The following is a 27,183-nucleotide window of genomic DNA, read 5'->3' on the forward strand; positions in this document are numbered from 1 at the left end:
TCGGCATTGTTGGATGCAATTCATTCAGAGGTGGTTGCAACTGGGAGATTGGGCCGATCAGAAGACTAAGTTGTCACCCTACTCAAGCCCTGTGCCCACTCTGGCGTAGGGTGAGGGTCGAATGGAGAACTCTAAAAGCCTGGGAAGGTGCAGGTCCCCAAGCTCCATATTGGCTGCCCCGGATTTTGCTAGACTCCAAAGAGGGAGACAGAAGAAGGGGGAGTTGCTCCTCAATGTTTGAGAGAAGAGACACAGCCCTAGTCTGAGGGAGTAGCCTGATGTTGGGGATCCCTTAGTTTAAGTAAGGAGGCTTAGTCTTCCGGGCTCTCTGGTCTGAAGGAGAAGGTACAGCTGGGGGGACTTCTGTAATCTGAGGAAGAAAAAAAACAGCCTTAGCCTGAGGAAGGAGGTCTGGCATTGGGGAAGCCCCTAATCTGAGGGAAGAGATTTTAGCCCTAGTTGAGCCCAGAGGCCTGACTGCAGCAGAGGTGGTGGTTTTAATCTGAGAGGAAAAACACAGCCTAGTCTAATGGAGGGAGTATGGATTTTGGTGGAATAGGGTCTTGGTCCCGGCAGGAAGTAGCTCTGGTACAAGGAAAGAGGACTAGTCTTGGGGAAGGTCTTAATTTGAGGCAGGAGGCCTGGATTTGGGGAAATCCTCACTTTCTTAACAGATGCTTCCAGGCCCCAGAAATGCCCCCAGGAGGGGTGGGGGGTGCAGGGCGCCATCTGGTGACACAAGATACAAGGAGGGGGAGCTCTAGGGCAAGGGTGGTTGAGGCGGGTCCCTCAGGAGAGTGCCGCAGTCCCCAGGGCCACCGCTAGCACAGGCAGGGCGACGCGGAGGCCAGCTGCCGCGCCCGAGTGGCACTTGGAGTCCATGATGGCGCGCTGGCCGGAGCTGCAGTCCGGCGGGCCGGCGAGTCGATAGCCCGGGAACACCAGGAGCCCCTCTGTCACTGCCAGGGTCCTGCACAGGTCGCGGGAGCCGCAGCCGCGCACGCTCAGGTTCCGGCCGCCTGAGGACACAGGGCGCGTGATGAGGAAGGGCGCGGGGACACGCGCGCCCAGGCAGATTTTCACAGCTGCGCGCACACTCGAGCGCACACGCGCGTCCCGGTACGCGCACGTCACCCGCTGACACCGGACCCGCAGAGCTGTCCTCCTGCCCCGCAGGGTCGCCTGTTTATGTTTCCCCAGGTCTGCCTTGGGATCTGCCAGCATTGCTCAGGTTTCCTAAAAGATGTGTCCTACCCAAAAGGAAATTTGGGGTCAGGCCAACCTCGTGGGGAGAGTTGAATCCATTTGTGAATCCGTTCGTGAAACTCACCAGAAATGTTTTCTTGAGCTGGGATCCTTCCAAGGCTGTGCTTTCCTTATTATTGTTCTTTTATTCCTTACACTCGCTGCACATATTCTTTTACTCATTTTTAAGTAAATTAATATTAATAAAAATGAACTATCTTAATGAAGCTGGAGGCCACTCTGTTTCACAATGCCCGCAACTATTTTAGTGCAAGCTCTCTCTGTTTTTCCCTATGCTTCTTCTGAGCTACATATATAATATGATGTGGTATATTTATAGAGAGATATAAATATCCACATGTAAGCAGCTTATAGAAGACTTGATGGGGGATCTGAAAGTGAAATAGTCTTTTTTTCCCGATTAAAAAAAGAAAATCCTCATAATCATTGTAGGTTATTTTTAAGTCCTTATCTTTGAGAGATAAATTTGGAAATACTCAGGGATTAAATTATATGATATCTAAAATGGCTTCAAGATAACATGGGGTGGGTTAGAGATAAAATTGGGCATTGAGTGAATAAACTTTGGAGTTGGGTAATGGGCACATGGGGTTTATTGAACTGTTCTCTCTTTTACTCATCTTTGAACTTCTCTGGAATAAAAAAATTAAAAAAAAAAAAACATAAGGGGGTGCAAGGGTAGTTCAGTGGTAGAATTTTCACCTGCCATGCAGGAGACCGGGTTCTGTTCCTGACGCATGCACTTCCCAAACATGCAAACAAACAAAAAACCAAACAAACAAACAATTCAACAAATGGTGCTGCAATATGGGGCAGGGGGGGGCGGAATACTTCCATGAAAAAAGAATGAAATGTGACCCCCGCCATACAGCATACAAAAAAAAAAAGAAAGAAAGAAACATAAAATAAGGACCAAAAAATACATAAATAATAGGGGGTTGGAATAAGGGGTAAAAAAATATACTGGGTAGACTGCAATACTAGTAGTCAAGGAGAGGAAGGGGTAAGAGATATGGGATATGGGGTTTTCCTTTTTATTTCTTTTACTTGAGTGATGCAAATGTTCTAAAAATGATCATGCTGATGAATACACAACAATGTGATGATATTGTGAGCTGTTGCTTGTATACTTTGGGTGGACTGTGTGGTGCGTGCAGATATCTCAATAAAAATATTAAAAAAAAAAGAAATGTAAGTCTCCCAGCACAGTCTGCATATGTTGCGTTTTGCCAGGAACTGGTGTTTGGTGCCTCACAGAATGGAGTTTGAGAATCACTATCCTGCCCCTACTCTCACGCACACCCATCCGCCTGTGTGCACATGCACACACAATCACACGCACATCTCAGTCACACACACAACTCCCCTGACACCCCCAGGGGCTCACATACAATCAACATGAGCACACCCACACACCCTGTACCTCGACACCTACTCCCCCCGCCCAGCCTAAGGAACACACAAATGCACATCCATTCTGGTGTGTCCACACAACCCCAGACCCCAGCACAACCGGGTCCTGGACAATGACGAACCAAAGACCTATTCCAGGCCATGTCAGCATTGCACACATCCAACAGTCAGGACTATTGCTCACTGAATTTCATCCATTCCAAGACACCTGTTCCCCTCCCCCTCATCCACATTTTGAGATTTTGGAAATAGGGCCGTGTCTTCCTGTCTTCCCATCAGCGTCATCTTAGATGCAGTGGAATATATCCTATTTTCTAGATCTGCCCTGTGTGGTACAATAGTTGCTAGCCACATATGCCTATTGAGCACTTGAAATGTGGCTGGTCAGAATTGAGATGTGCCGTGAGCATAAAATATGCCCCAGATTCCAAAAAAAAAACAAAACCTGAGTGTAAGGCATATTTATAATTTCTACATTGATTACATGTTGAAATGATCATTGTATGATATCTTGGATTAAATGAAATATGTTACTAAAATAATTTCACTTGTTTCTGTTTTACTTTTTTTATATTACTTTTTTAATGTGGCTACTAGAAAGTTTGAAATTATATATATGACTCCCATTATATTTCTATTGGACAGTGCTGAACAAGAAATTTAACAGACTCTCTTCTTTAATTCTCACAACAGTCTTATGAGTTAAAGACTATTATTGTCCCCTTTCTCAGATGGGAAAATTAAGGCACAGAGAGGTAAGGTCAATTGCCCAGGGTCACTCAGTTCATAAGTGGTGGAGCCAGGATTTGAACCCAAACAGCTAGACCGACCCCAGAGATCTGCTATTATCACCTGTGCCCTCTCAGTTCTCTCATGATCTCACATCTTCCTCACAAAACCCCGCGAGTTGTGCCTCCAGGTCAACCAGGGAGCAAATGAAGGTGCAAAGAAATGAAGCTGCTTATTTCAGGCCACACATAGATGAAGTCGTAGAGAAGAGACCTCAAGTTCAGGCATGCCTGTCTCCAAAACCAGGGCCCTAAAGCTCCCTCACACACACACGTTCTCTCTCTCTCACACATACACACACACAATAACCCCATTACCTGCTTCAGGCTCCAGGTTCAACTGGACACATTCGGTCTCCCCATTGGGACACTGCTGGTAGAAGGAGGCATTGCAGGGTTCCGGAAGATCCCCAATACATGAAGGACACAGGAAATTGCTCAGGGTGTGTGAGGTAGGCAGAGGCACTGCATGGGAGATGGTGAAAGTCAGCCCAAAGGACTCTCAGGTCCTCCCAGGGCCCACAATGCACTCAAACTCTACCACAGGGGAATGACTGTAATGAGATTTCCCACTGAGCTGGGGTCGGGGCACCTTAGGGAAGCCTGGTTGGGGAAGGAGTGTTGGTGAATGCCCCTGCCTGTCTGCCTTTGTTCCTCAACCCAGGGCAAGCTCTACCCGAAGCCACCCCACCACCTCCTAGGGCACCCGTCTGACTGCTCTGTTGGCGTAGTACCCGGAGGAGCGGGCTCCTGGCAGTTGCCTTGGCAACAAGAGGTGTTGACCCAGAAGCCAAAGTCAATGCTGAAGGTCAGGGCAGAGATAGAGTTGTTGAATTTGCAGTCCTTGGAGGCCATGCAGGAACCATTTCTCCAGGTGACAGAGCTACCATCCCCCAAGGCTGTGGAGAGGTGGAGGGCAAGCTGGAGAGAAAAGAAAAGCACAAGCCACCAGCCTCCCAAAGCCCCACCATCCCTCTGGGTGTCACCTTGTGGATATCCCCTCTGCCTGAGACCCCACACGGTGCATTCAAGGCCTGCCATTCATCAAGACATATGGTTCAGGAAGCCTTCCTTCATACCCTGTCTCCTCCCCTTGGGGTACAGGATGGCTCCCCAACTTGACTGTGAACACCTCATGGGCTTAGGCAGAAATTTCTCTGGGATCCTGGAAACACCCAGCACTGGGTCTGGACTGTCTTTTCTGGTCCTACTTGTGCTGTTGGAAGATAGCAAAGAGCTGATTTCAGGTTCAACTCCTCTTCCTATTTCTAGAAGAGACCAGTTTTCCCCCGTATGAGGATAGACCGACAGGGGATTTAGGGGGCTTCCTGCCCAGAATGTTGCAGAAAATACCAAGATGGCAGCAATGCTGTCTCTCATCCCACATGCTCTTTTTCCAACATGACCCATCAAGGAGTGGAGTGGACTACCTTGCCCCTTAAATCTGAGCTGGCCTTGTGGCTTGCTTTGACTGGTAAAATGCATCAGTTCTGGGCTTAACCCTAGAGAGGCCTGGAGGTTTCTACTTCTTCCCTCTTGGAAGCCAGCGACCAGGCTGCAAGGGAGCTCCAGCCAAGCTACTGAATGAAGAGAAACCATACGGAGGGAGGCCCTGGAGAATGAGAGGCTGTCTTAAAAGTCCCAGGCCCGGTTGAGCTCCCAGCTGAATGTGGCCACAGAAATGACCCCCTGCCTCCTTCCCCACCTGGGCAGAACTGCCCAGCTAAGCCCCATCAACCCACAGAACCCTGGAGAAAAAGAAATCACTGTTGCTTTAAGCACTTGGTTTTAAGATATGTTACTCTGCGATAAATACCTGAAACAAATGTGGCATCAGATTTCAAACCCAAATTACCTGCCCCACCCCTACCCCCCACTGCACCCCTGCCTCTCTCCTCCAAGGCCAGGAAAAAACTAAAATGGCTGGAGTTGAGGCAGCAGACATGGGAGGGCAAGGAGAAGTCTTGGTGTGCAAAAGGCCCCAATTCTGCCTCTCCCACCTACTCGGGTCCTGTTCTCCGCCTCGATGGGAACTCACCTAGGATGCCTGAGGTCTGAAGGCAGTAGTTCCTACCCTCCGGGCAGGGGAGAGGGCTGCAGTGGTGGGGGTCCCAGCAGGTGAAACAGGTGGTGCGCTTGCCCTCCGTGTGGGCTATAGGCGCATGGGTACCTGGAAGGAGAGGAAGAGGAGGACCACCTGTGTCTGTATGTGTTTCTGGGCACACTGGAGCGTGTCCATGTTTGCGCACTTCCATGTGGGTGCAGTTTGCATGTGTGAGTTAGCCGTGCGCATATGTGACTGTGGGTGCATGTGTTCACAGTCTGTCTGTGTGTTCTGGAATTGTCTGCCTGCAAGCCATGGGGATGTTTGTTGTGACCACATGTCTATGTGTGTAGCTGAGAACATGTATATGTGTTGATGCGTATGTGTAAAAGGCTGGTTTTGTGGGTCTGGGTGTGTCTGTGTTTCACAGTGTTTGGGGGAAGCTGGATATATTTGTTAGTGTACAGGTGTGATTGTTTATGGATATTGATGATGTGTTTCAGAGTGGCTGTGTGTGTATATATTTTATGCCTTTGCATGTTTGTGTGTATTTGTACCTGTCCCTTTCCCAGTCCAGATGTATGAATCTGAGAACCATCGTGTCTAGGCATGGATATGTTATGTGTCCGTAGGAATTGTATATGGAAAAATTCCATGCTCCATCTTCTGGTTGTTAGTAATCCTATTTTTTTTTCTCTATTCTTTCCCATATTGTAAAGTTTGAATGCCCAGGTCTGTCTTTTTTTTCTTTTCTTCATTGCAATCATTAATTCAATCTACTGCTTGGTTTTGTTGTTGTTTGTTTATTTTTTTTGCATGGGCAGGCACCAGGAATCGAACCCAGGTCTCTGGCGTAGCAGGCAAGAATTCTGTCACTGAGCCACCGTTGCACTGCCACTGCTTAGTTTTGAAAAGTAAAACTCCTAGTAGCTGGCAGTCTGCGGATGCTAAGGGGAAAATGTTCCCCCTTTGCCTGCAGATTCAACGAGCAGATCCTCTGCTGCACCAAAGCACAGTGCTTGCCAGTGAGGCTTCTAGAAATGCGTCTCTAAGACTCCAGCACCGAGGGAACGCTTCTCTCTCTTCATCTTTCACCTCTAAAATGTCTGAAATTCTGTTCCGTTGTCTCGCTTAACAAACGGCTGCCCTGATAAATTCTATTTCAATTAACATTTCTCTCTTCTGGGAGACGAAAATTATTGCAAGTTTTCTTTGTTAAACCAAAAGAAGACTATCGGCAATTCTGCCTTCTCCACCAAACAAGGAAATGAAGAAAATAAAGAAAAATGGAGACTGTCAGATTTCTTATTTAAATTTGGATCTCTGATCTCACTGTTATCAGGATGTTTGTGTTTATAAATGAACGTACCTCCATAGATGTGCTTTGGGTGCCGGCATATAAATGGGATGTTTGTGATTATGTCACCATTGGGGTTTTCTGTTTCTGAGTGTGTCGGGTATTGTTGTGTATATGTGTGCAGATAGGTAATTACACTACTTGGGAACATTATGGTTGGAGGGAGGAGACACTCAGGAGTATACAGGATTGGGAAGTGTACATGGGATCCGGGCAGTGGACAAAGGGTAGGGTGTCAGGAAGGCAGGACTCAAAATACCTGGTTGTGTGCATTCAGGACCGGCCGAGAGTTGAAACCCAGACTCCTTCGGGCCCAGGGTGGTGTTCTTTGGCAGATGGCAGATCTCTGGTGTAGCACAGCCCTTCAGCATTTGGGGATGCCCTGAAAAAAAAAACCAGAGGGAGGCTACTCAGGGAGGCTCAGAGACTGGGTCTCCTGCCTCAAGGTCTATCTTTTTCTGTTTGAAATTCCCATCTCTCTTGGCAGCCTCTTTTGGTAGTTCTGCATGACTCATTTTCAAACCTGATTGGTCAATTTTTACAATCTCTCATTACCTGCTCATTTCTGTGATTATAACCTTATTCTTTCAAATGCATCACAGATCGTTATCTTATATTCTTGGAGTCGATGATTACAATAGATGAGCTCCTCATCTGTGGTTTGTTGTGTCTGCTGTCACAGATGGTGGCTTATTTCCTTGTGTTATTCATGAGCTTTGATTGTGAGCTCATCCATGGTTGATGTGGATCTATGGGACTCCTGGGGACCTACACTGAAAGTGCTTTTCAGTCTCCTTCCGAGCTCCCTGATTTAACGTGGGAGCCTAAGGATGTGGTAAGTTTGAAGATGTATGTATCCGAGAAAAACATAACTTTAAATCTAATCCATTCCTGTGGATGTGAACCCATTTTAAGTAGGACCTTTTGACGAGGCTACTTCAGTTAAGGGTGACCCACCCCATTCAAGATGGCTCTTAATCCTCTTATTGAAGTCCTTTATAAATGGAATAAATACAGAATGAGAAAGAGAAAACTATGGAAGCAAGAAGGTGAAATCAATGAAACCAAAAGAGAAGGGAGAGACCAGCTCTTTCTCTTTTTGTTATGGTTTTTAGCTCCTCTACAGACAATGTACCCCTTTAAAGTGAGATCAGAGATCCAAATTTAAATAAGAAATCTGACAGTCTTGAAATTCCCAAGGCAAGGTGCCACCCTGTGCCTTGTCATGTGGCAGAGGAGCCAAGGATGACAAGTGCCTAGACTCTGGGAAGAAAGCATTGCCCTCTTTGCCCTCACGGTGTCTTGATTTGGACATTTTCCTGGCCTCAAAACCATAAGCAGATAAATTCCCATTGTTTTAGTGGACCTATTTCATGGTATTTACTTTGAGCAGCCTAGGAAACCAAGGCAGAATGAGTTCCTCAACCACGCTGCTGGCCGAAGACCCAAAGCAAGCTGTTATCAGCATTTGCTCTCAATGTCATTGTACCTTCCACGTTTACTTACTGCTCTCCCTCTGGTTTCTGCTCATTTTTCTTTTGTTTTCTTTTGGGTCCCTTGGGAATTTCCATTGCTTCCTGCAAGCCCCCCAAAAGCATGGAACAATATGTTTTTTAGAGGGTCTAGTTCATTTGTAACGTTGTCTTACCTAGAATGGGAGAGTGGCAGGGGGAGGGGCGTGGAAATGAGAGTAGTCTGTCCTGGGAGAAGGCTTTAAAGGGGAACATTGTCTGTAGAGGAGCTAAAAACCATAACAAAATCTACTAAAAGACAGTCTGCTTTTTATCATCACTATGCACCAGCAGTTCTAAACAATGCCAGTGATAAAACACTTCTTCCCATCCGAGTAGGCCATACCTGCTCCTTTCCCCAACCCCAGTATGTCACTATTTGTAGCTGGAAAGTCCTTCATAGACTTTCTCACTGACAGGAGCAGAAGGCCAGGCCACTTCTCTCTAGCTTTTTTGGCTTCAGAATTGGTGTCTCCTCTGGCCAGCAATGGTTCTAGCCTAAGCCTTTTCGTCAAACACCCTCTGCTCCACCATTTAGAAACACATGGTGGTGATTTCAAAAAGCAAAACAAAAGTAAATTCTTTACTTTGACACATCAAGAGGTAGAAGTCTATGTCTCTTCCTCTTAGAACGGATGAACTTTCGTCACTATTTCAACCAATTAAACATGGCAGAAGTGACATGAGTACTCATGCTTGAAGTCTTCTATTATCCTGTGGAAAGCTAGAGGAGGCCATGATGTGAGGAAACCCGACCTACCCAACATGGAGGAAGCATGTAGAAAAGCCCTGAAATGACAGAAGAGAGAGCGAGATGCCCAGCTAGCCCCCAGCTGCAGCTTTTTGCTACACTATCTGCTCCTGAAAAGCCACCACATAAAGAACCCAAACACTGCCATGCTATGAGAAAGTCCAACCTAACTGGGGTGGCTTGGGAGTTACGTGATCTGGAAAAACATCTTCTTAATCTGAATCCATTCCTGTGGATGTGAACCCATTGGAAATAGGACATTTTGATGAGGTTACTTCAGTTAAGGTGTGGCCCAGCTGACTTAGGGTGGGTCTTAAGTCCTAGCCGGAGGCCTTACAGAGAAAGAAGGCCACAGAAGAAGCTGCGGGGAGCCAGAAGCTGGAAGTCAGTGCAGCCCGGAAAAGGAAGGAAAAGATGCCGCTATGTGTATTGCCAGGTGGTGGAAAAGTCAAGGATCCCCAGTGATTGCTGGCCAGTCAGAAGATCCTGACCGCAGGAGGAAGCAGACCTTCCAGGCCGTGAGCCAATAAATCCCCATTGTTAAGCCAACCCATTGTGTGGTATGTTTTAGCAGATGAGAAATTGAAACCCAAATAATGGGGAAAGATCACATGAAAGGGGCCTGAGTCTACATGTATATATGAGAGACTCAACAAGCCCCCGCAATCCCAGCTCCTGCCACCCTCTAATCACAACCACTCTAGAGACCCCACACTGTCCAGCTGAGCCCTTTCTGAATTCCCAACCCCGAGAAATTATGAGCTGATAAATGAGTGCTGTGGTTTTAAGCCATTAAGTTTTCAGGTGATTTGTTATGCAGCCATTGATAACCAGAGCACACGGGCACGGGAGCCCTTACCTCCATGCCACGTCCCGATGAGGGTGACACACACAGTCTGGTTTCCGGTGCAGTTGACGACTGACAGGGAGTCACACGGGGCCAACTTGTCCCCAGAACAGTAGTGACACCTCACCGCATTGGGCTCGGCCTCGTAGAAGGTCTCTGGTGGGTGCAGGGGCAGTCAGGTGGGAGGGGCTGCGGGAAGCCCCCTTGCAGCCCCGCTTCCCCGCCAGCCCTCTTGCCCGCCCTGGCTCTCCTGCCACCTCCACACACAATCCAGTTCATTGTCCTCTAGATTGACAGCCATTTGTTCTCAACCACCTCCTTCCAGCCCCTGACACTCAGTCCCATCAGTGAACAGAGCAGAAGATGGAGCTGACCCTAAGGCTATTCATCTGTCCTAAATAAGTCTTCATCCTAAACATTTCTTGAGTGCCTACTGTATACCAGGCACTGAAAAAGACACAGCAGCCCCTCCAACGGACATAATCCCTGCCCCAGAGACCCTGAATTACAAAAGTAATCAAAAAGTGATCTTGTTTTAGATTTAAGATTTCATGGTGTTCCTTCTGCAAAAAGCAGAACTGCGACTTTGGGGCTCTCCACTCCCACTCACACCAACTGATTTGCAAAGATTTCTTAGAGATCTGAAACATTTAAGAGGAAATTGTTTAAGCATATTTTTCCGAAGTCAAACATAAACCACGAGGAGTTTTAAAAAAGTGATTTGAGCTCATATTGAAACTTTGGCAAATACAGAAAAGTAGACTAAAGAAAACCTTACACGGAACTGTTATTTGTAGACGGAAAATGCTTCGAAGAATCTAGTCCACCCTACTGCCGGGAGCAGAAGCCCAAAAAAGCTTTTTTTGGCTTCAGAGCTGATTTCTCCTCTAGCCCAAGGTGATTCTATCCTAAGCCTTTTGCTTCAACCATTTGCAAACACATAATGGTGATTTCAAAACACATCCGCAAATTCTGTGACCCACCCAAGAAGGACACACAGCTATAAAGCATTTGAAATCTGTCTGATCTGTTTTGAGTAAAATCCACTGAAAATAGAAAATACCCAGAAGGTTTTAAAGGTTAGCAAAAAAAAAAAAGAGAAAGAGATCTCATTAAGTATTTTTATATTGATTATATACAAGCTGAAATAATATTTTAGATGCATTTGCTCAAATAAAAGATTCTTAAAATTAATTTCACCTGTTTCTTTTTACTTCTTTACTGTGGCTGTTAGAAATTTTTAAATTACACATTGCATTGTATTGGACAGAGCTGAAAGTGGCTCTAAGTATAGAGCAGTCTCAGGTCTCCCCATTACAACGTCTGCCTAATACAAATTCCATTTTTGAAGAAATATGCAAGAAATAAAAAGTGATCTTTATCACTACCCAGGCACTGGACTAGGGTGAGGGAAGGGCAGCACCGGGGCACAAAATTTAAGGAGGCACTGACTCTCAGGGTTGTGCAAGTGTAGAGTCAGCGCTGAGCGTGTGTGCCTCCGTAATTGCTGTACCCCGGGCGCCTCACTTGCCTCACCCTAGAGCTGGCCCTGTCACCACCCATAACATTCCTTTTTCTGCTTGACCAGCCAGTCATCAGGGGAGCCCCTCTTCAAGAAGAAAGAAGAATCCTGGGCTTCTCTCCAGCCCCCCAATAACCGAATAAGCACAGCTATAACTCATGGACTCCTTATGATATGCCAGCCTCGTACAAAACTCATTTTGCAGATTTCTTGTCCCAATCAGCCAGCCAGGAAGCTGCAGAGCCGGAAATTAAGTCCAAAGCCCCGTGACACTCCACTCAGGTGTGTGACGCCCCAGGCCCCGCCGACATACCTTGCCTGGCAGGCCTGCGGCAGTTGTTGTCACAACAGGTTATGGTGACCCATAGACTTGAGTTGGGGCCATATGTCAGGGCATAGACGGCTTCTCGGCATTCTCCAGCGGCCATGCACGACCCGCTCTCAATCAGAGTTCCATTTTCTGGGGAAAAGGTTGTGGAAGAAAGATTAGAGGTCCCCCCGAGCCTCCCAGACCTCTGCTCCCTCTGCAGAACTCCCCAAAGATAAATCTAGAACCTCAGCTGGCCTTGAGTCCACCCCTGCTGCCACCCCAGTAGTACTGAGCCAAGCTATGAGGCAAAGTTTGGACTCTCCAGTCCCACTGGGTGGTTTTTCCATGAGTTTCCCCTCCAGCGCTTGGCCACCCCATCTGTCTGTCTTCTCTGCTCACATCCCACCTGGCCCCTCGCCCAGGTACGTCTGGCTGAACAAGCAGGAATCCTGGGCGGAAGGACAAGCTATCTCAGTGCAGTTTCTCAACAAAGAGCAGGCTGGACACGTTTTGGCGGTCCCTGTGGGGAGAACAGAGGGATCAGACTCCAGGTGAGCAAGGGAAGTTCAAGGAACATTTTCCAGTGGTGTGAATGGCATCGCAGGTGGACAAAATAGCACAGGTGAAGGTCTGGAGGTGGGGGGGATTCCCAGAATTTCCAAGCCGGAGCCTCTGATGGCCTCCATCTAACCCCGTAGTCCTTGCCATAGAACTTTCCCCCAAGCAACGTCTCCCTTGAAACCCCAAAGTTGAGCAGATGAAAGTGGAATTTCCATTGTTAGGCTGGGGTCTCAGGGCGTTTCCATCTGCCCAAGGCTTCTCTCTGAGCTCCAGTAGGGTCCCCGGGGCTCTTCCAAGAAACCTCAAGGCTCCTGGAAGCACAGTCTGAAAACCTCTGACCTTGTCAGAGGAAGCTGAAGCCCCCAGGGGGGTTAGGGTCTCATTCAAGGTCACATAGTGAGGACCTGCTAGGTTCTACACCACCCACTTCCCAACCCAGTCCAAATGCTGGTTGAACTATAGCCAAAGTGGGGGACAGGCAGGAGAGTAAAGGGAGAAGAATAGCTGAGTCTGGATATCCACTCAGACAGGCCTGGTACTGCGCTGAGTTCCTCAAACATGTTCCTTTAATTAATAGCCCCAATGGTGCTCTGAGGCAAGGCCATTATCACTCCCACTTCACAGACTCCGGAAACCTGAGGCACAGAGAGGTTCAGCAGTCTGCCCAACATCACACAGCTAAGAAGTAGTACAGCCAGGATTTGAACCTGGGCAGCCCGGCTCCAGAACTGCGTTCTCAACCACTGCTAGATGGCAAGCCCCGGTAAAGAAGGGGCAAAGGCCACAGACACCAAAGCCAGATGCCCTCTGCCCTCAGACCAACCCTCTCCCCCTCTGAGGGGCCCCAATGACATGTGCTCACCTGCTGGGGCACCCAGCGCCCCCAGGAGCGCCAGGAAGGAGAGGAATCGGAGCATGATCCGGGCTGGGAGGAGGAAGCAAGGCAAGGGTGCCCCAGCCTTTTAATCCAAGACCTTGGCGAGGGGGCAGCCCCGGAAAAGGGAGAACAAACAGGCCCAGGGAGACAGAGGCCCCACCCACCATCCTTATCCTGAACGCCTGGCAAGGGAGGGGCCTTACAGAGCATCAAGATGGGGAAACTGAGTCCTGAGAGGGGGGTGGTAGAACCCCAAGACTGCTCAGCAAGGCCAGAAAGGACAGGGCATGTTATTATTATTATTACTAATAGGTTACCTGGTTATTCCATACACCGAGTCCTTCTATTAGTCCTTCAAGCCACAGTCATTAGCCCCAGGAGGGATATTCCAAATGTCCGGCCCGTGGGCAGTACAGCCAGGTTACGCGGCGACAGCAATATGCCCCATTGCTGGAGCAGCGTCCTGGGGCCTTCGCTGGCCTGGCGTTTCCCCTTTGATGGCTGGAATCCAGGGTGTCTGCCAGGAGGGAGATTAGGGATGACTTGGGGGTAACTCAGGGCAGCGGATTTTTACCAACCAAATCTGGTAACATGTCAGGATTTCAACAACCAATTTCAACAGGTGAAATCGGCCCCAGTTTCCCCATTTTACCAAAGAGGAGACCAAGGCTCTGAGTGGTCCAAGGACTCGGCCAAGGCCATGGCAGGAGGAAGTTGACACAAACCAGGGTTTAGACCCAGATCTCTCTGATTCAACCACTGGGCTTCATCCAGAGGGGAAGGGAAGACAGCCCCCCACTCCCACCCTTACCTGGAAACTGGCCTGCCCGAGCCAAACGGGGTCTGCACTGCTGTCGGACTGGACCTTGATGTTCACACCTGGGCAAAAGGAATGAGGTTGATTTCTGCAACCCCACAAGAGGCATCCCGTTCCTGCAGCTTGGCCGTCCATCAGTCACCCCTCCAGGGGCTCTGACCCAGCCCCACCCCACCTCTCCTTTAATGAGTCCCTCTGGCAATGCCACTTTCCCTGCCTTTGGCCTCAGCGTCCTCATCTGCTAAATGAACAACAGCCAGGACCTGGGTTCCAGCGAGTGCCTGATAAGTGGTAGCTTAAGCTCCAGAAAAACCACACGCACACATCTAGAGGAGAGAAAGAACACTCTAGAGACAAATGGGCTGCGTCCAAATTCTGGTTCTGCCTCTTCCAAGCAAGACATGTCACCACATTTGAGCCTTGATGGCCGACATCAAGGGGCTGCTGTGAGGATCAGAACTGGCAGGTGGCCTGTGGAGAGTACTTGGAACAGGGTCAGGCATACACTATAAGAGTTGATTGTTGCTATTGTCATTATTGTTATTTAGCCACGTGCCTGTGAGGCTGGGGTTGGCCGCTCCATCTGGCTCCGAGGAGAGAGCCAAGCACGAGAAAGGACCCACCCAAGGTCACAGCCCACAAGCCGGGGAGATTCCCATTCTCCCAGGCAGGGCCTCCAATTGGTCTGTTCCATCAAGGAGTTTGTTTTGGAAGGTGCCAAACCAGGGAGGAAGATAAGAACTCGATTTTAGGGGCTGGATTTTCCTAAGGGGGTACGGTGGCAAGGAGAAGTTTAGGGACGAGGCCCACCCCCTTCTAGCAGACCCAGAGTCCCCTGGTTCGAGAGAGGTGGGAGGAAAGGAGAGGGGGTCTCTGGGGGGAGCCTGAAGTCTGGGAGGGGGAGTGGCTCCCGGCGTCTGGTGACTAGAAAAGGCCAGTCCCTGGAAGGGTAGCACGGGGTTGATTGCACCGGCTGGGTAAACAGGCCAGGAACTGCACAAACACGAGGCTTGCAGGGTGAAGTGGAGGGTGAAGGGCTGGCAGGCAGGAAAAGGACATTTTGCAAACCTTAATTTGAAACTTGCATGTGAGGGGACCTCAGGGGGTTATTTAATGCATATGCAAGCAAATAGGCTATAAGTCCTACTTCCCTACCTCTCTGCACAAACGGCTGTGCACACCACACATCGCCTTCCACCCTTAGATTTTTTTCCCACTCGATAATAATGGAACCTAAACTACACCAAGAGTTGCCTCTATCTTTTTTCTGTGGGGTGAATGCATCTCTTGTACACATGGGTCTCTTTCCCTGTCATTTGGCATCGCTAACTACGATGCAGTGAATAACGTGGTACCTGTATCATTTCACAAATGTACCAAGTTCCCAGGAGTGGTAAGTGGTTTTGCTGTGTCAAAAGGTTTTTATGCATTTGTAATTTTGAGAGCAATTGCAAAATGACCATCCGGTCCATCAGGTTGTACCAATCTGCACTCACACCAGCAATGTAGGAGAGCGCCTGTTTCCACACAGCCTCGCCAGCTCCATGTATTATCAAACTGTCTGGTCTTCCCCAATCGATAGGTGGAAAGGGGAGAGGAAGAAAGCAGATGGCCACAAATTCTGCACGGCTCCTTTCTGCAAGAGTTTATTTCGCCTCCCCTCGAATTTAAGCTGCTTTTGTGACTTTCTTTAGCCAAGAGAATGTGGCAGAACTGATGTGGCCTCAAGAGAACTTGCAGCTTCTGCTCTCACTTTCTTGCTGCTAGCAACCCTTTTGCTAATATGCAAATAAATCCTTTTGCCACTGTGTGAATAAACCCAGGTTAGTCTCCTGCAGGATGGGAAACCACACAGAAAGAGGGCTTGGCCATTCCAGCCAGCCCAGCTAGGAGCTTAGACACAAAGTGAGGCTGTTCTGGACCCACTAGGACCAGCCTAGCTCTTCTAGACCAGAACAGCCCAGCCAACCCACAGAATCATGAGATACAATAAATTTGTCATTTTAAGTTACCAAATTTGGGGGTGGTATAACACAACAAAAGCTAACTGATAAACACAGGGTATCTTAATGTCATCTTTATCAAGGAGGTTGAGCAACTTTTCCCATATTTTAAGAGCCCTTGGTGCTTCCTTCTCTGTCTTTGCTGATTTTTCTATTGTTTTGCTGGAGCTCTTTATATATTAGGAACTTTAGCCTACGAATTGCAATGATTATTTCTGTTGTTGCAGATAGGTGATAGAACTGAAGAGGTGCAAAGTGCAAAAGGCAAGGGAAGCTTTCCTCTGCAGAAAAGCAGCGTCTTGTTTTGTTTTTTCTCTGGGTCTCCTCCTTTCCCCAAGTCACCCTCAACCCCACGTAGCCAAAAGGCACATGGCAAAGAGGGCTGGCGGGGGAAGTGGGAGGAAAGGTTGGGTGCTGGGAAAGGGCAGAAAAAATCCTACTAGTTCCTGGTTCTCTGTGCCCTTGACCCAGTCTCTGCAGAACACTAACCCTTATCGTGGTGGTGACAAGCATAGGCTAGAGCCAGATTGCCTCTAATTGCTTCAAATCCTAACTCCAAGTCAGTTTAGGCAAGCGACTTAACCTCTTATGCTGGGGTCCCATCACTGCCATAACAAATTGCTCCAATTTAGGAGCTTAAAGCAGCATGCATTTATTCTCTGACAGTTCTGAAGGCTCCAAGTCTGAAACGAGTCTTGCAGGCCTGAGATCCAGGGATGTGCTCCCTGCAGCAGCCCTGGGGGAGAATCCACTGTCCTGTCTTTTTCAGCTACTAGAAGCTGCATTCCTTGCATTTCTTGGCTCATGGCCCCTTTCTCCATCTTCAGAGCCTGGAGCTTGCCTAGCATCTTGTCCATAGAGCTTCTGCCCTCTTTTTATCGCACAGCCTTCTTCTCTTCTTAGTCAACTCGTCCTCTACGTCACTCTTATAAGGACACTCGTGATTACAATTAGCGCTCACCCTCCTGGCTCATCCAAGACAATATTCCCATTTTTAAGTCCTTACCTTCATCACATCTGCAAAGGTGCCTTTTTTTCATATAAAAATATCATTCCCAGGTTCCAGGGAGGAGGAGTTGGATATCTTGGGGAGGGGGATGTCATCCAGCCCACCACACTGCTCGAAGCCTCAGTTTCCTCATCTGTGAAATGAGATGTTGTGAGGGTTAAATAATTAACGTGGATAAAGCACTCAAAACATTGCCCAGCCCACACAAGCACACGGTAAAATCGAGAAGGGAAAGCCTTCATTTAAAGTCTTCGCTGTGGGTCTCAGTTCCTCTGTCTGTAAAATGGGGCAAGAGGAGTGGTGGGCTGGAGGCTCTTGCAGCTCCTCCACGCCTAGGGTGGTTCCTTCTTTGTCCCCCATTTTTGCAGAGGGAAAGCTGAGGCCCCCGGAAGAGACACCTCCAGCATCCAGAGGGCTACCTGGAGAGCCCGGAAAGCGCTGTCAGTGTGGCATGGTTGGGGAGAAACAGCCTGATCTCTGCTCCCCAGACCAGAGGGAAGCAAACTCTTCAGGACAGGTGACAAGACCGAGGGGCCCCAGCAGATGTGCTCACGTGCACCCACACTTTCAAACATGCAAACACACAGTTTGTCTCTCTGCTTTCCTTTCTCCAAACGCAACTGGGCACTGTGTTTCCTAACGCCCTCAGTCCATCCCAAGCTGTCTTTCCTTCTGTCTATTTCTCACTGTCTCTGTCCTTCTCTCTCACTTCCTGTTCTCTCAATCTCTCTCTTTTCGCTCTCATTTTCCTGAGTCAGTCTATCAGTTGCTCTGTCTCTCTCTGCCTCTCTTTTCCTCTTTCTCAGTTTGTCTCTCTCTATCTGTCTTGGTCAGTCTCTCTGTGTCTCTGTGTCTCTGGCTCTCTTTCTATTGACCTCTTTCTCTAAATCTCTTCTCGCTCTCTTTCTTTCCCTCGCTGTGTCTGTCCCTGTCTGTGTCTCTCTCCCTCTCTGTCTCTGCATGGAATTCCTCTGTCCTTCTCAGGCTGGGAAGCCCCTGAAACCTGCGTGAGTGGCTGAAACCCACAACACAGCGGCAGGCAGGAGATGGGTGATGCACCGTGAGTCATGGGGAGGATGGGGAGAGCATTCCTGGCGGTTCTGTGGGATTGCACACAGGCCGGTTCCTACCTTTCCTTGGCTGGGGGCCCACCATCTGCCTGTCTCCTCCCTTAACCACGTCACTGAGCCTCACCAGTCTGCGTCACTTCAGGGAGAAACAGAGAGAAAGAGTCAGAGACAGAAACAGAGAAATTGAAAGAAACAGGCAAAGATAGAGAGCCGGAAAGAGAAAGACAGGCATGGACAAAGGCCAAAAAGCCACCACCAACAACGAAACAGGGATAAGAGAGACAGAGAAGAGAGAGAAGCAGAGATAGAGGGGCAGAGAGAGAAAGAGATGAGAAAGACAGACACAGAGACGCAGAGACAGGTACAGAGAGAGAGAGTGACAGAGTCAGAGAGAGAAAGACCGACAGAGTCAGAGTCAGGCACAGACAGAGAAAGGGAGAGAGAGACAGTGACTCCTGGAACCAGAGCATCTGGGGTGGGGACTGTAGGCTTTAAGAGACCTTCCTTCATTGTTTAAATAAAAGAGGAAACTGTGGTCCAGAGTGGTGGGGTCACTCAGCCCAGAAATGGTACCACCAGACCATGTGGCTCCTCGTGACCCCCAAGCCTGAGCTTTCCTTTTACTGAGAAATACCTGGTAACCCCACCCTCACCCCCAATCCATTTCCCAGGAAGGAAAACCAAGGGCAGTGGAGTAAAATCTCCTGCCCAGGGTCAGTCACCCAGAAGCAAGTGACAGAGCTGAGTCTGAAGCCTACCTGGTCCGAACCCCCAACTTTCTATTTATTTCCCCACCTCATACTCATTAACATCTTGTTCACTCTCTCTGCTGGCTCTGAGAGGAGCCTATTCCTCAGATGAGAAAACTGAGTCTCAGAAAGAAGGATATTTGTGTTGTACAGTATAATGATGTTGGTTCATCAGTTTTAACAACTGTACCACACTAAAGCATAAAGATTAATAATGGGGGGACTCCAGTAACACTGTACTTTTTTTTTAATTTTTAATTTTTTTAAACGTAAAAACAAACATAAACATTCTTACCATATGATCATTCCATTCTACATATATAATCAGTAATTCACAATATCATCACATAGTTGTATATTCATCATCATTACATAATCATCTTTAAGAAATCTCCCCTGGGAGTCATGTCCCCCATAGAGAGGGGGAGGGTGATGAGTTTGCCTGTAGTGTTGACTGAGAGAGGGGGGCCACATCTGAACAACAAAAGTGGTTCTCTTGGGGGTGACTTGTAGGCCTAATTTTAAGTAGGCTTAGCTTATCCTTTGTGGGGTTCAACCAAAGCAATAGGCTGAGCCCTCAATCTTGGGGCTTTGTTCATATGAAACTGAACCCCGCTTTCCTGGCAACGTGGGGCAAAATCCTAGAATGAGCTGGGACTCAGCACCAAGGGATTGAGAAAAGCTTCTCAACGGAAAGGGGGAAGAGAGAAATGAGACAAGGTAAAGTGTCAATGGCTGAGAGATTCCAAACAGAGTCAAGAGGTTATCCTGGAGGTTATTCTTACACATTAAATAGATATCACCTTTTTAGTTAAGGTGTAATAATAAAAAAATAAGATTGGGGCTCAGCCTATTGATTTTACAATCAATCCCATTGCACAATCTTTATCCCTTCAGTTCCAATTACCCAATACCTACCCTATTTCTATCTCCTGTTCAACACTGTACTTTCTGCATGGTTTTTCTGTAAACCTACAACAGCTCTAAAAACTAAATTAAAAGAAAGGAAGACGGGATACAAGATTAATTACAAAAATCAGCAATGTTTCTATACACAAGCAATGACCTGTCCGAAGAGAAAATTAAGGGAAAAATTCCATTCAAAATAGTGACCAAAAGAATCAGGTACCTAGGAATAAGCCTAACCAGGATGTCAAGGACTTCTACACAGAAAACTTCAAAACACTGCTAAAAGAAATCAAAGGAGACCTAAAAATGGAAAATTCCATGTTCATGGATTGGAAAATTAAATATTGTTAAGATGTAGATTCTACCCAAATTGATCTACAGATTCAATGCAGTACTGATCAAAATCCCAATGACCTACTTTGAAGACTTGGCAAAGCTAATTATCAAATTCATTTGGAAGGGAAAGAGACCCCAAATAGCTAAAGATATCCTTAAAAAGAAGTGCAAAGTGGGAGTACTATCACTTTCTGACTTTAAAGCTTACTATAAAGGCACAGTGGTCAAAACAGCATGGTACTGGCACAAAGAAGTATCAACCAATGGAATCAAATTGAGAGTGTGGAGATAGACCACGAAATCTATGGAAAAATTGATCTTCATTAATGCCCCCAAATCCATTGAACTTGGACAGAATAGTCTTTTCAATAAATGGGCATGGGAGAATTGGATAGCAATAGCCAAAAGAATGAAAGAGGACCCCTATCTTACACCCTATACAAAAATTTCAGAATGGATTAAAGACCTAAATGTAAGAGCCAGTAACATAAAACCTCTAGAAAAAAAACGCAGGGAAACATCTTCAAGATCTAGTAATAGGAGGTAGCTTCTTAAACTTGACACCTAAAGCACAAGCAGCAAAAGGAAAAAATAGACAGATGGGAACTCCTTGAGATCAAGAGCTTCTGTGCCTCAAAGGACTTTGTCAAAAAGGTGAAGAGGCAGCCAACTCAATGGGAGGAAATATTTGGAAACCGATAAAGGCTTAATATCCTGTGTACATAAAGAAATTATACAGCTCAACAACAAAAAAGAACAAACAACCCAATTATATTCATAGACACTTTTCTGAAGAGCGAATACAGATGGCTAAAAAGCACAAGAGATGCTCGTTTTCATTAGCCATAGGGAAATGCAAATCAAGACGAGCATAAGAAATCACCTCACACCTCTAAGGATGGCTGCTATTAAACAAACAGAAAACTACAAATGTTGGAGAGGATGTGGAGAAATAGGAACACTTATTCACTGCTGGTGGAAATGTATAATTGTGCAACCGCTGTGGAAAACAGTCTGGTGATTCCTCAGAAACCTAAATATTGAGTTGCCTTCTGATCCAGCAATAGCAATACTCGGTATATACCCAGAAGAGCTGAAAGCAGTGACACAAACAGACATTTGCACACCGATGTCCATAGTGGCACTACTTCACAATTGCCAAAAGGAAACAACCCAAGTGCACATCAAGAGATGAGTGGAAAAAAAAAAAAAAAGAGATGAGTGGATAAACAAAATGTCGTATATACATACGATATAATATTATGTAGCAGTAAGATGGAATGAGGTCCTGAAGCACATGACAAGGTGGATGAACCTTGAGGACATATGCTGAGTGCAATGAGTCAGACACAAAAGAACAGATACAATATAATTTCGCTATTATGTCTCTGGTAAAGGTAACTCAGAGGTTACACTGTAGAATATAGCAGACCTGGTGGTACACAAAAGTTAGAGACATGAGAAAGGCTACACAATGATGTTGAACCTAAATGCAAGGGAACAGATAGAAGTGATGGTAACTAATTAGTGGGGTTCTAAGTAACATTGCCATTTGAAGGTGGATATAACTGAGAGGGAATGTATAGTGCCATGTATCCCACTGATTAGATCTGCAATTATAAATAAGTTCTCGCATGACCTATATCAAAGGTTTGACATAGAGTTGATACCAGGGAGGTATAGGGGAATAACTAAAAATACATGCTATGGCCAACAGCCATCAGAAAGACAACAGTGTCACAGCACTACCAGAGACAACTAATCAGGGGGGAGAGATAAGTGATAAGGGGTAGTTTTGATTCGATAGTTGGTGACATTGTGTTTGTTGCTTCTTTGCCGTTATGGACAATGAAAGTTGTCTAAAATTAAGAGTGCTGCTGATTGTACAACCAAGTGAGGATACTGTAAGACATGGTCTGTTTATTTTGGACGTTATCCATGGTGCCCAGCAGATGAAGGAAGCCGAAGGATACAATGTCTGAGAAGCAGAATGGTGAACTGTGATACGCTTGTGTGATGGAATATGGTGCGGCTATGGCGCGCCACAAACTGAATAAACCTTGGGGACAATGTGTTGTGCAAAATAAGCCAGAACAAAAGAACAAATATGCTAAGGTGTTTTTCAGAAAGTACTTATAAGAAAATTGGAGCCTAGATTGTACACCCTCACAGCAGCCACAGCCAGTCTGAAGTTGTAAATGTTTTTCTAGATTCTGAGACACTAAGCCGTGTGTGTATCAGCTGGTATTTCCCTGGAACTCTGAGTAACTCTGGGACTCCCATGACCCAGAAGTGGAGTGCCGCAGCCCTGAAGGTTAGCATAGCTATACATTGTAACAGTTACAGTAACCAAAAAAGAGATCAGGCCTCAATTAGAGTTAGAAACGAAGCCGATCTGGCTATTTAAGATAAATCAGAATACAGGGTATAAGATAACAGTGTATGTACTCTAGACTGTCACCTACTATATGAGATCAAAGGCTGGGGTTTATTATGTCTAGAACCTGAATTTTCTGTAACACAATCTAAATCAACATGTCTGGATAGCTCATTTTAAATGACCCAAACTCCTGGAGTCCAGAATGGGAACAAGGCCTTGTAATTCTGTATACCTTAATGTAATACGAGGACATCTAAGGTTATGGAGGGATGATAATTAAAAGTATTGGTAGAGTCCCTTGAGGGTCTGAAGGGGATATATAAATATATATATTCCATATATATGGAACTATTAAGCTTTCCCATCTGGGAAACCCCAAGCACTCTCTCAACCATTGTGGACTCCCAAGAAACAGGCCAAGCCCTTGATCTTGAGGGTTGCCCTTATGAAACTTATTTCTACTAGGGGAGAAGCTAAGACTACCCAAAACGAGGCCTCAGAGTTGCTTCCAGGAAATATTCTAGAAATGTCTCTTTTGATGCTCAGATGTGGCCTCTCTGTTTATAAGCCCAACTCTGCAAGGAAAATTATTACCCTCCCCGCTACGTGGGACATGACATCCAGGGGTGAAAGTCTCCCTGACAATGTGAGACATGGCTCTCAGAAATGAGTCTGGCCCTGGCACCATGGGATTGACAATGCCTTCCGGACCAAAAGATGGAAAAGAAGTGTAATAAAATAAAGCATCACTGGCCAAGAGAGATCAAATGGAGTCAAGAGGCTATTCTGGAGGGTACTTTTATTTTCTTATTTTTTTATTTTTATTGAGATGTCTTCACACAATGGAGGGTACTTTTATGCAAGCTTCAGTTAGGTAGTGCTAATTGCCATGGTTTGCTAAACCCCCCAATCAACATCACTCTAGTTGAGTTTTTTTTTTTTTCCCCACGGGGAGGCACCGGAAAGGAACCCGGATCTCCGGCATGGCAGGTGAGAACTATGCCTGCTGAGTCACCGTGGCCCGCCCTCTAGTTGACTCTTAAATACCAGACTCCAACTGAGACTCTACAAAGGTTTCATGCACTTGGTTTACCTTCCTAGAACCTATAATTCCTGGAGGGTTCCTAGGCCAGATAAATCCTGGATCTGAGTGGGAACAGCTTCTCTAAGTTTAACACCCCTTCTCAACATGAAAAAGTCAGAACAGGCACTGCCTAAAGATCCCTATAGATTGGGAGAAGGATCAAAGGAGAAGGAGGAGGTATAACCGAGAAAATAGGATTTAAAAACAAGTATAGAGGTACAAGAGTAGTTCAGTGGTAGAATTCTCGCCTGCCACACTGGAGACCTGGGTTTGATACCCCGCCCATGCACTTCCCAAAACAAACAATCAGTCAAACAAACAAACAAAAAAATTCAACAAATGGTCCTGCACTAACAGGACACTCACATGGAAAAAGAATGAAAGGTGACCCCCGCCATACAGCGTAAAGATAAAGAAAAAACAAGTATGACTGCTGAATCACTATATTAATATTCCTTCTGGCCTCCAGAGTTTTGGAGCAGCTAGAAGGAAAAATCTGAGATGGTGGGATGGTAGCCCATGACAAACTCTAGGATCTGTTCTGTAACTACTTATTGCTTTTTCTTTCTTTGATTTGTATACATGTAATATTTCACAATTTAAAAAGTTAAAAAAGAAAAGAAAAAGAAACAAAGGAAGACATCTGTTGGACCAGGTGACCCAACCAAGGAGTTGTCCACTTCTGCACTTGTCAGCATGACGATGACATGCATCCACTTCCTTTCCCCTTCCCAGGCTGCAGGAAGGGGAAACACAGGGCCAGAGAGTCTGTGTTGACCATTTGTTTGTTTGTTTGTTTTGTTGTGAGCACATAGTATGCACCAGGCACTGTGGCAAGCGCTTTCTTTGCATTCTTTAATCCCTCTGGCACACCAGTCCTAGGAGAGGGGTACTTACTATCTCCGTTTTCCAAATAAGAAGTCTGAAGCACAGACAGGTTGAGTAAACTGCCCGAGGCCACACAGCTATAGCTCTACCAGCCCTTGGGAGAGGGGATTTCTTTGGGATTCTTCTTACTTTACCTTAAAATTACTGGCTTAAAACTCACTTCCCTCCCTCTGTCTACGTGGGACATGATTCCCAGGGATGTGGACCTTCCTGGCAACGTGTGACAGAAATCCTAGAATGAGCTGGGACTCAGCATCAAGGGATTGAGAAAACCTTCTCGACCAAAAGGGGAAGAGCAAAATGAGACAAAATAAAGTGTCAATAGCTGAGAGATTCCAAACAGTCAAGAAGTTATCCTGGAGGTTATTCTTATGCATTACATAGATATTACCTTGTTAGTCAAGACGTAACGGAGAGGCTGGAGGAAACTGCCTGAAAACGCAGAGCTCTGTTCCACTAGCCATGTTTCTTAAAGATGATTGTATAATGATATAGCTTTCACAATGTGACTGTGTGATTGTGAAAACCTTGTGTCTGATGCTCCTCTTATCTACCTTATCAACAGACGAGTAAAACATACGGCATAAAAATAAATAACAGGGAGTACAAATGTTAAAATAAATTTAGATCGAAATGCTAGTGATCAATGAAATGGAGGGGAAAGGGGTATGGTATGTATGAATTTTTTCCTGTTGTCTTTTTATTTCTTTTTCTGAATTGATGCAAATGTTCTAAGAAATGATCATGATGAATATGCAACTATGTGATGATATTGTGAATTACTGATTATATATGTAGAACGTAATGATCATATGTTAAGAATGTGTTTGTTGTTACATATTTTTTTAATTAATAATTAATTAAAAACATAAATAAAAAGGAAAAAAATTACTGGCTTAAGGCTTCAAGAAATTAAAAAGAATAACAATAATATAATCATTATCGTAGTACTTACTCTCTCCCTCCCTCCCTTTTTGTGTTCTGGCCACTCCGCTGTTCCTAGATCTCATCAGGTACCTTTCCACCTCAGGGCCTTTGCACCCACCAGCTGTTTCCTCTTCCTGAAGCCTCTTCCCATACACATCTGTCCAACTGCTTCCCACTCTGCTCAAATGCCACCTGCTCAGAGAAGCCCACATCCCCACCCTGATTCATTCATCCACAGCAGCCCATGACTCACAACGCTTACACCCTCTGGACCCACTTCGTTTTTCTCCATTTTACTTATCAGCACTTAATATTGATAGATTACAGGTATCTGCTTCTCATTCCACTGCCAACACCACAAGGGCGGGGACCATGCTCTGTCCTCTGCTTTGTTTCCTAGGTCCTCGGTAAATATTTGTTGAAGGAGTCTATCGAGCCCTCTCTGTGGGCTCACCACCGTGGCAGACATTTCACCCACAATAAACTGGTCTGATTGGTCAGAAACATCTGGAAGCAGGAAGACTGTATGTTTCTTTTGCATTTTATTTCACTTCATTTTTTAAGTTAATAGGAACATTTTCAAACATGCAGAAAAGGAGAGAGAATATATACATAAAATGAATCCTCAAAGATTCACCACCTTGCTATAAGTGATAATATTGTACCATTTTGCCTTTAGTTTTTCTATTTTAAAGAAAATAGAGACATCAATGACATTCACCCCCTAAATACTTCAGAGGGCATTTGTTAAAAATAAGAACATTTTGCCCGCACAAGCACAAGACCATTTTCACAACAGCAACCTCTGGGGGTTTTTTGGCTAAAGTATTTTAAGGTAAATTGTAGACATTGTGTTATTTCACCCCCAACTATTTCAGCGAGCATCTCTAAATGATAGGAACACTTTCACACATAACCATAACATCATTTTCTCTCCTCACTAAACTAACAAAAAAATCATGCCATTATCTAACAATCTGTCTGCATACAAATTTCCCAGGGGATAAGCTTTTATCACCGTTTTACAGCTGAGGAAAATGGGGAGGCTTCCACTCCTTGTCCGAGATCCCACAGCAGGAAGACGGAGGACTGGGATCTGAACCCAGGAAGTTTAGGGACAGGGCTGTGACCACTGCCACTCATGTCCACATGAGTCAGGACAGAGCCAGCCCCCACCACTCCATCCGGGCGGGCTGGCCGCACCCTGGGAAGGGAAGTTTTGAGGGGGTGACGTGGGGGAGAAGGGGGAGGCGCCCACGCATCTGGGGCTGACTCGCTCTTTCGCAAAAACGTCTGGGAGGAGCCCCCGGGGGCACAAAACTGCCTCCTTCCCCGGGCCAGACAGAGAGGCAAGGTGCAGGCTGCCCGCGCGCAGGAGCCACCGGCCAGACATGGGCCGCCCGCTGCCGCTGTCGCTGCCGCTGCTGCTACTCTTAGCTCAGACCTGCATTCCAGGTAGGACCCGCGTTGGGTCTGACGGTGGGGCCTCAGGGTCGGATGAGCTGAGGGAAGGCGGCTCAGTGCCCAGCCGCCGACGCAAATCGTAATTCTCGTGCTTTCTGCAGCCCTCGCACGCAGAAGGTGCTCAAAAAGTACTTACTCGTCAAGCGAAGGCATTTAACAACAGCCGCCCTTAAGTGAGCGCGCTAGTTATGACGGGCGCTCTTCTGAGCTCCGTCCTTGCGATTTCAAACCGGGAGTGGGAAGGATACGGAGTCACAGAGAGGTTAAGTAACTGGCCCGAGGTCACACAGCAGTCCTTGA

General features: G+C 46.5%; 2 protein-coding genes across 7 annotated transcripts in view; one reads left to right on the forward strand and one right to left on the reverse strand.

Moving 5' to 3' along the window:
• The window catches only part of LOC143659063 (uncharacterized), a 27,635-nt gene continuing 452 nt past the window's right edge, over positions 1-27,183 (reverse strand). Inside the window, exons 1-13 of one of the 6 annotated variants that reach the window (XM_077131605.1) lie at positions 26,438-26,770; positions 17,074-17,209; positions 14,059-14,126; positions 13,565-13,764; positions 12,216-12,329; positions 11,813-11,959; positions 9,990-10,133; positions 7,128-7,250; positions 5,506-5,637; positions 4,898-5,047; positions 4,202-4,366; positions 3,786-3,932; positions 1-1,019 (exon numbers count right to left, since the gene is read on the reverse strand). In XM_077131605.1, coding sequence (XP_076987720.1) covers positions 790-1,019; positions 3,786-3,932; positions 4,202-4,366; positions 4,898-5,047; positions 5,506-5,637; positions 7,128-7,250; positions 9,990-10,133; positions 11,813-11,927 — 1,206 coding nt within the window. In that variant the 5' untranslated portion in view covers positions 11,928-11,959; positions 12,216-12,329; positions 13,565-13,764; ... (1 more) ...; positions 17,074-17,209; positions 26,438-26,770 and the 3' untranslated portion in view covers positions 1-789. The other 5 variants (XM_077131607.1, XM_077131609.1, XM_077131606.1 and 2 more) reach the window with 5 other exon arrangements.
• PLAUR (plasminogen activator, urokinase receptor) overlaps positions 26,669-27,183 on the forward strand; it is an 11,584-nt gene continuing 11,069 nt past the window's right edge. Inside the window, exon 1 of the mRNA XM_077131612.1 lies at positions 26,669-26,874. Within this exon, the coding sequence (XP_076987727.1) occupies positions 26,811-26,874 (64 nt within the window). The 5' untranslated portion in view covers positions 26,669-26,810. The remainder of the gene's footprint in view (positions 26,875-27,183) is intronic.

This window comes from Tamandua tetradactyla, chromosome 16 (genome assembly GCF_023851605.1).
Source record: "Tamandua tetradactyla isolate mTamTet1 chromosome 16, mTamTet1.pri, whole genome shotgun sequence".
Taxonomy (NCBI): Eukaryota; Metazoa; Chordata; class Mammalia; order Pilosa; family Myrmecophagidae; genus Tamandua; species Tamandua tetradactyla.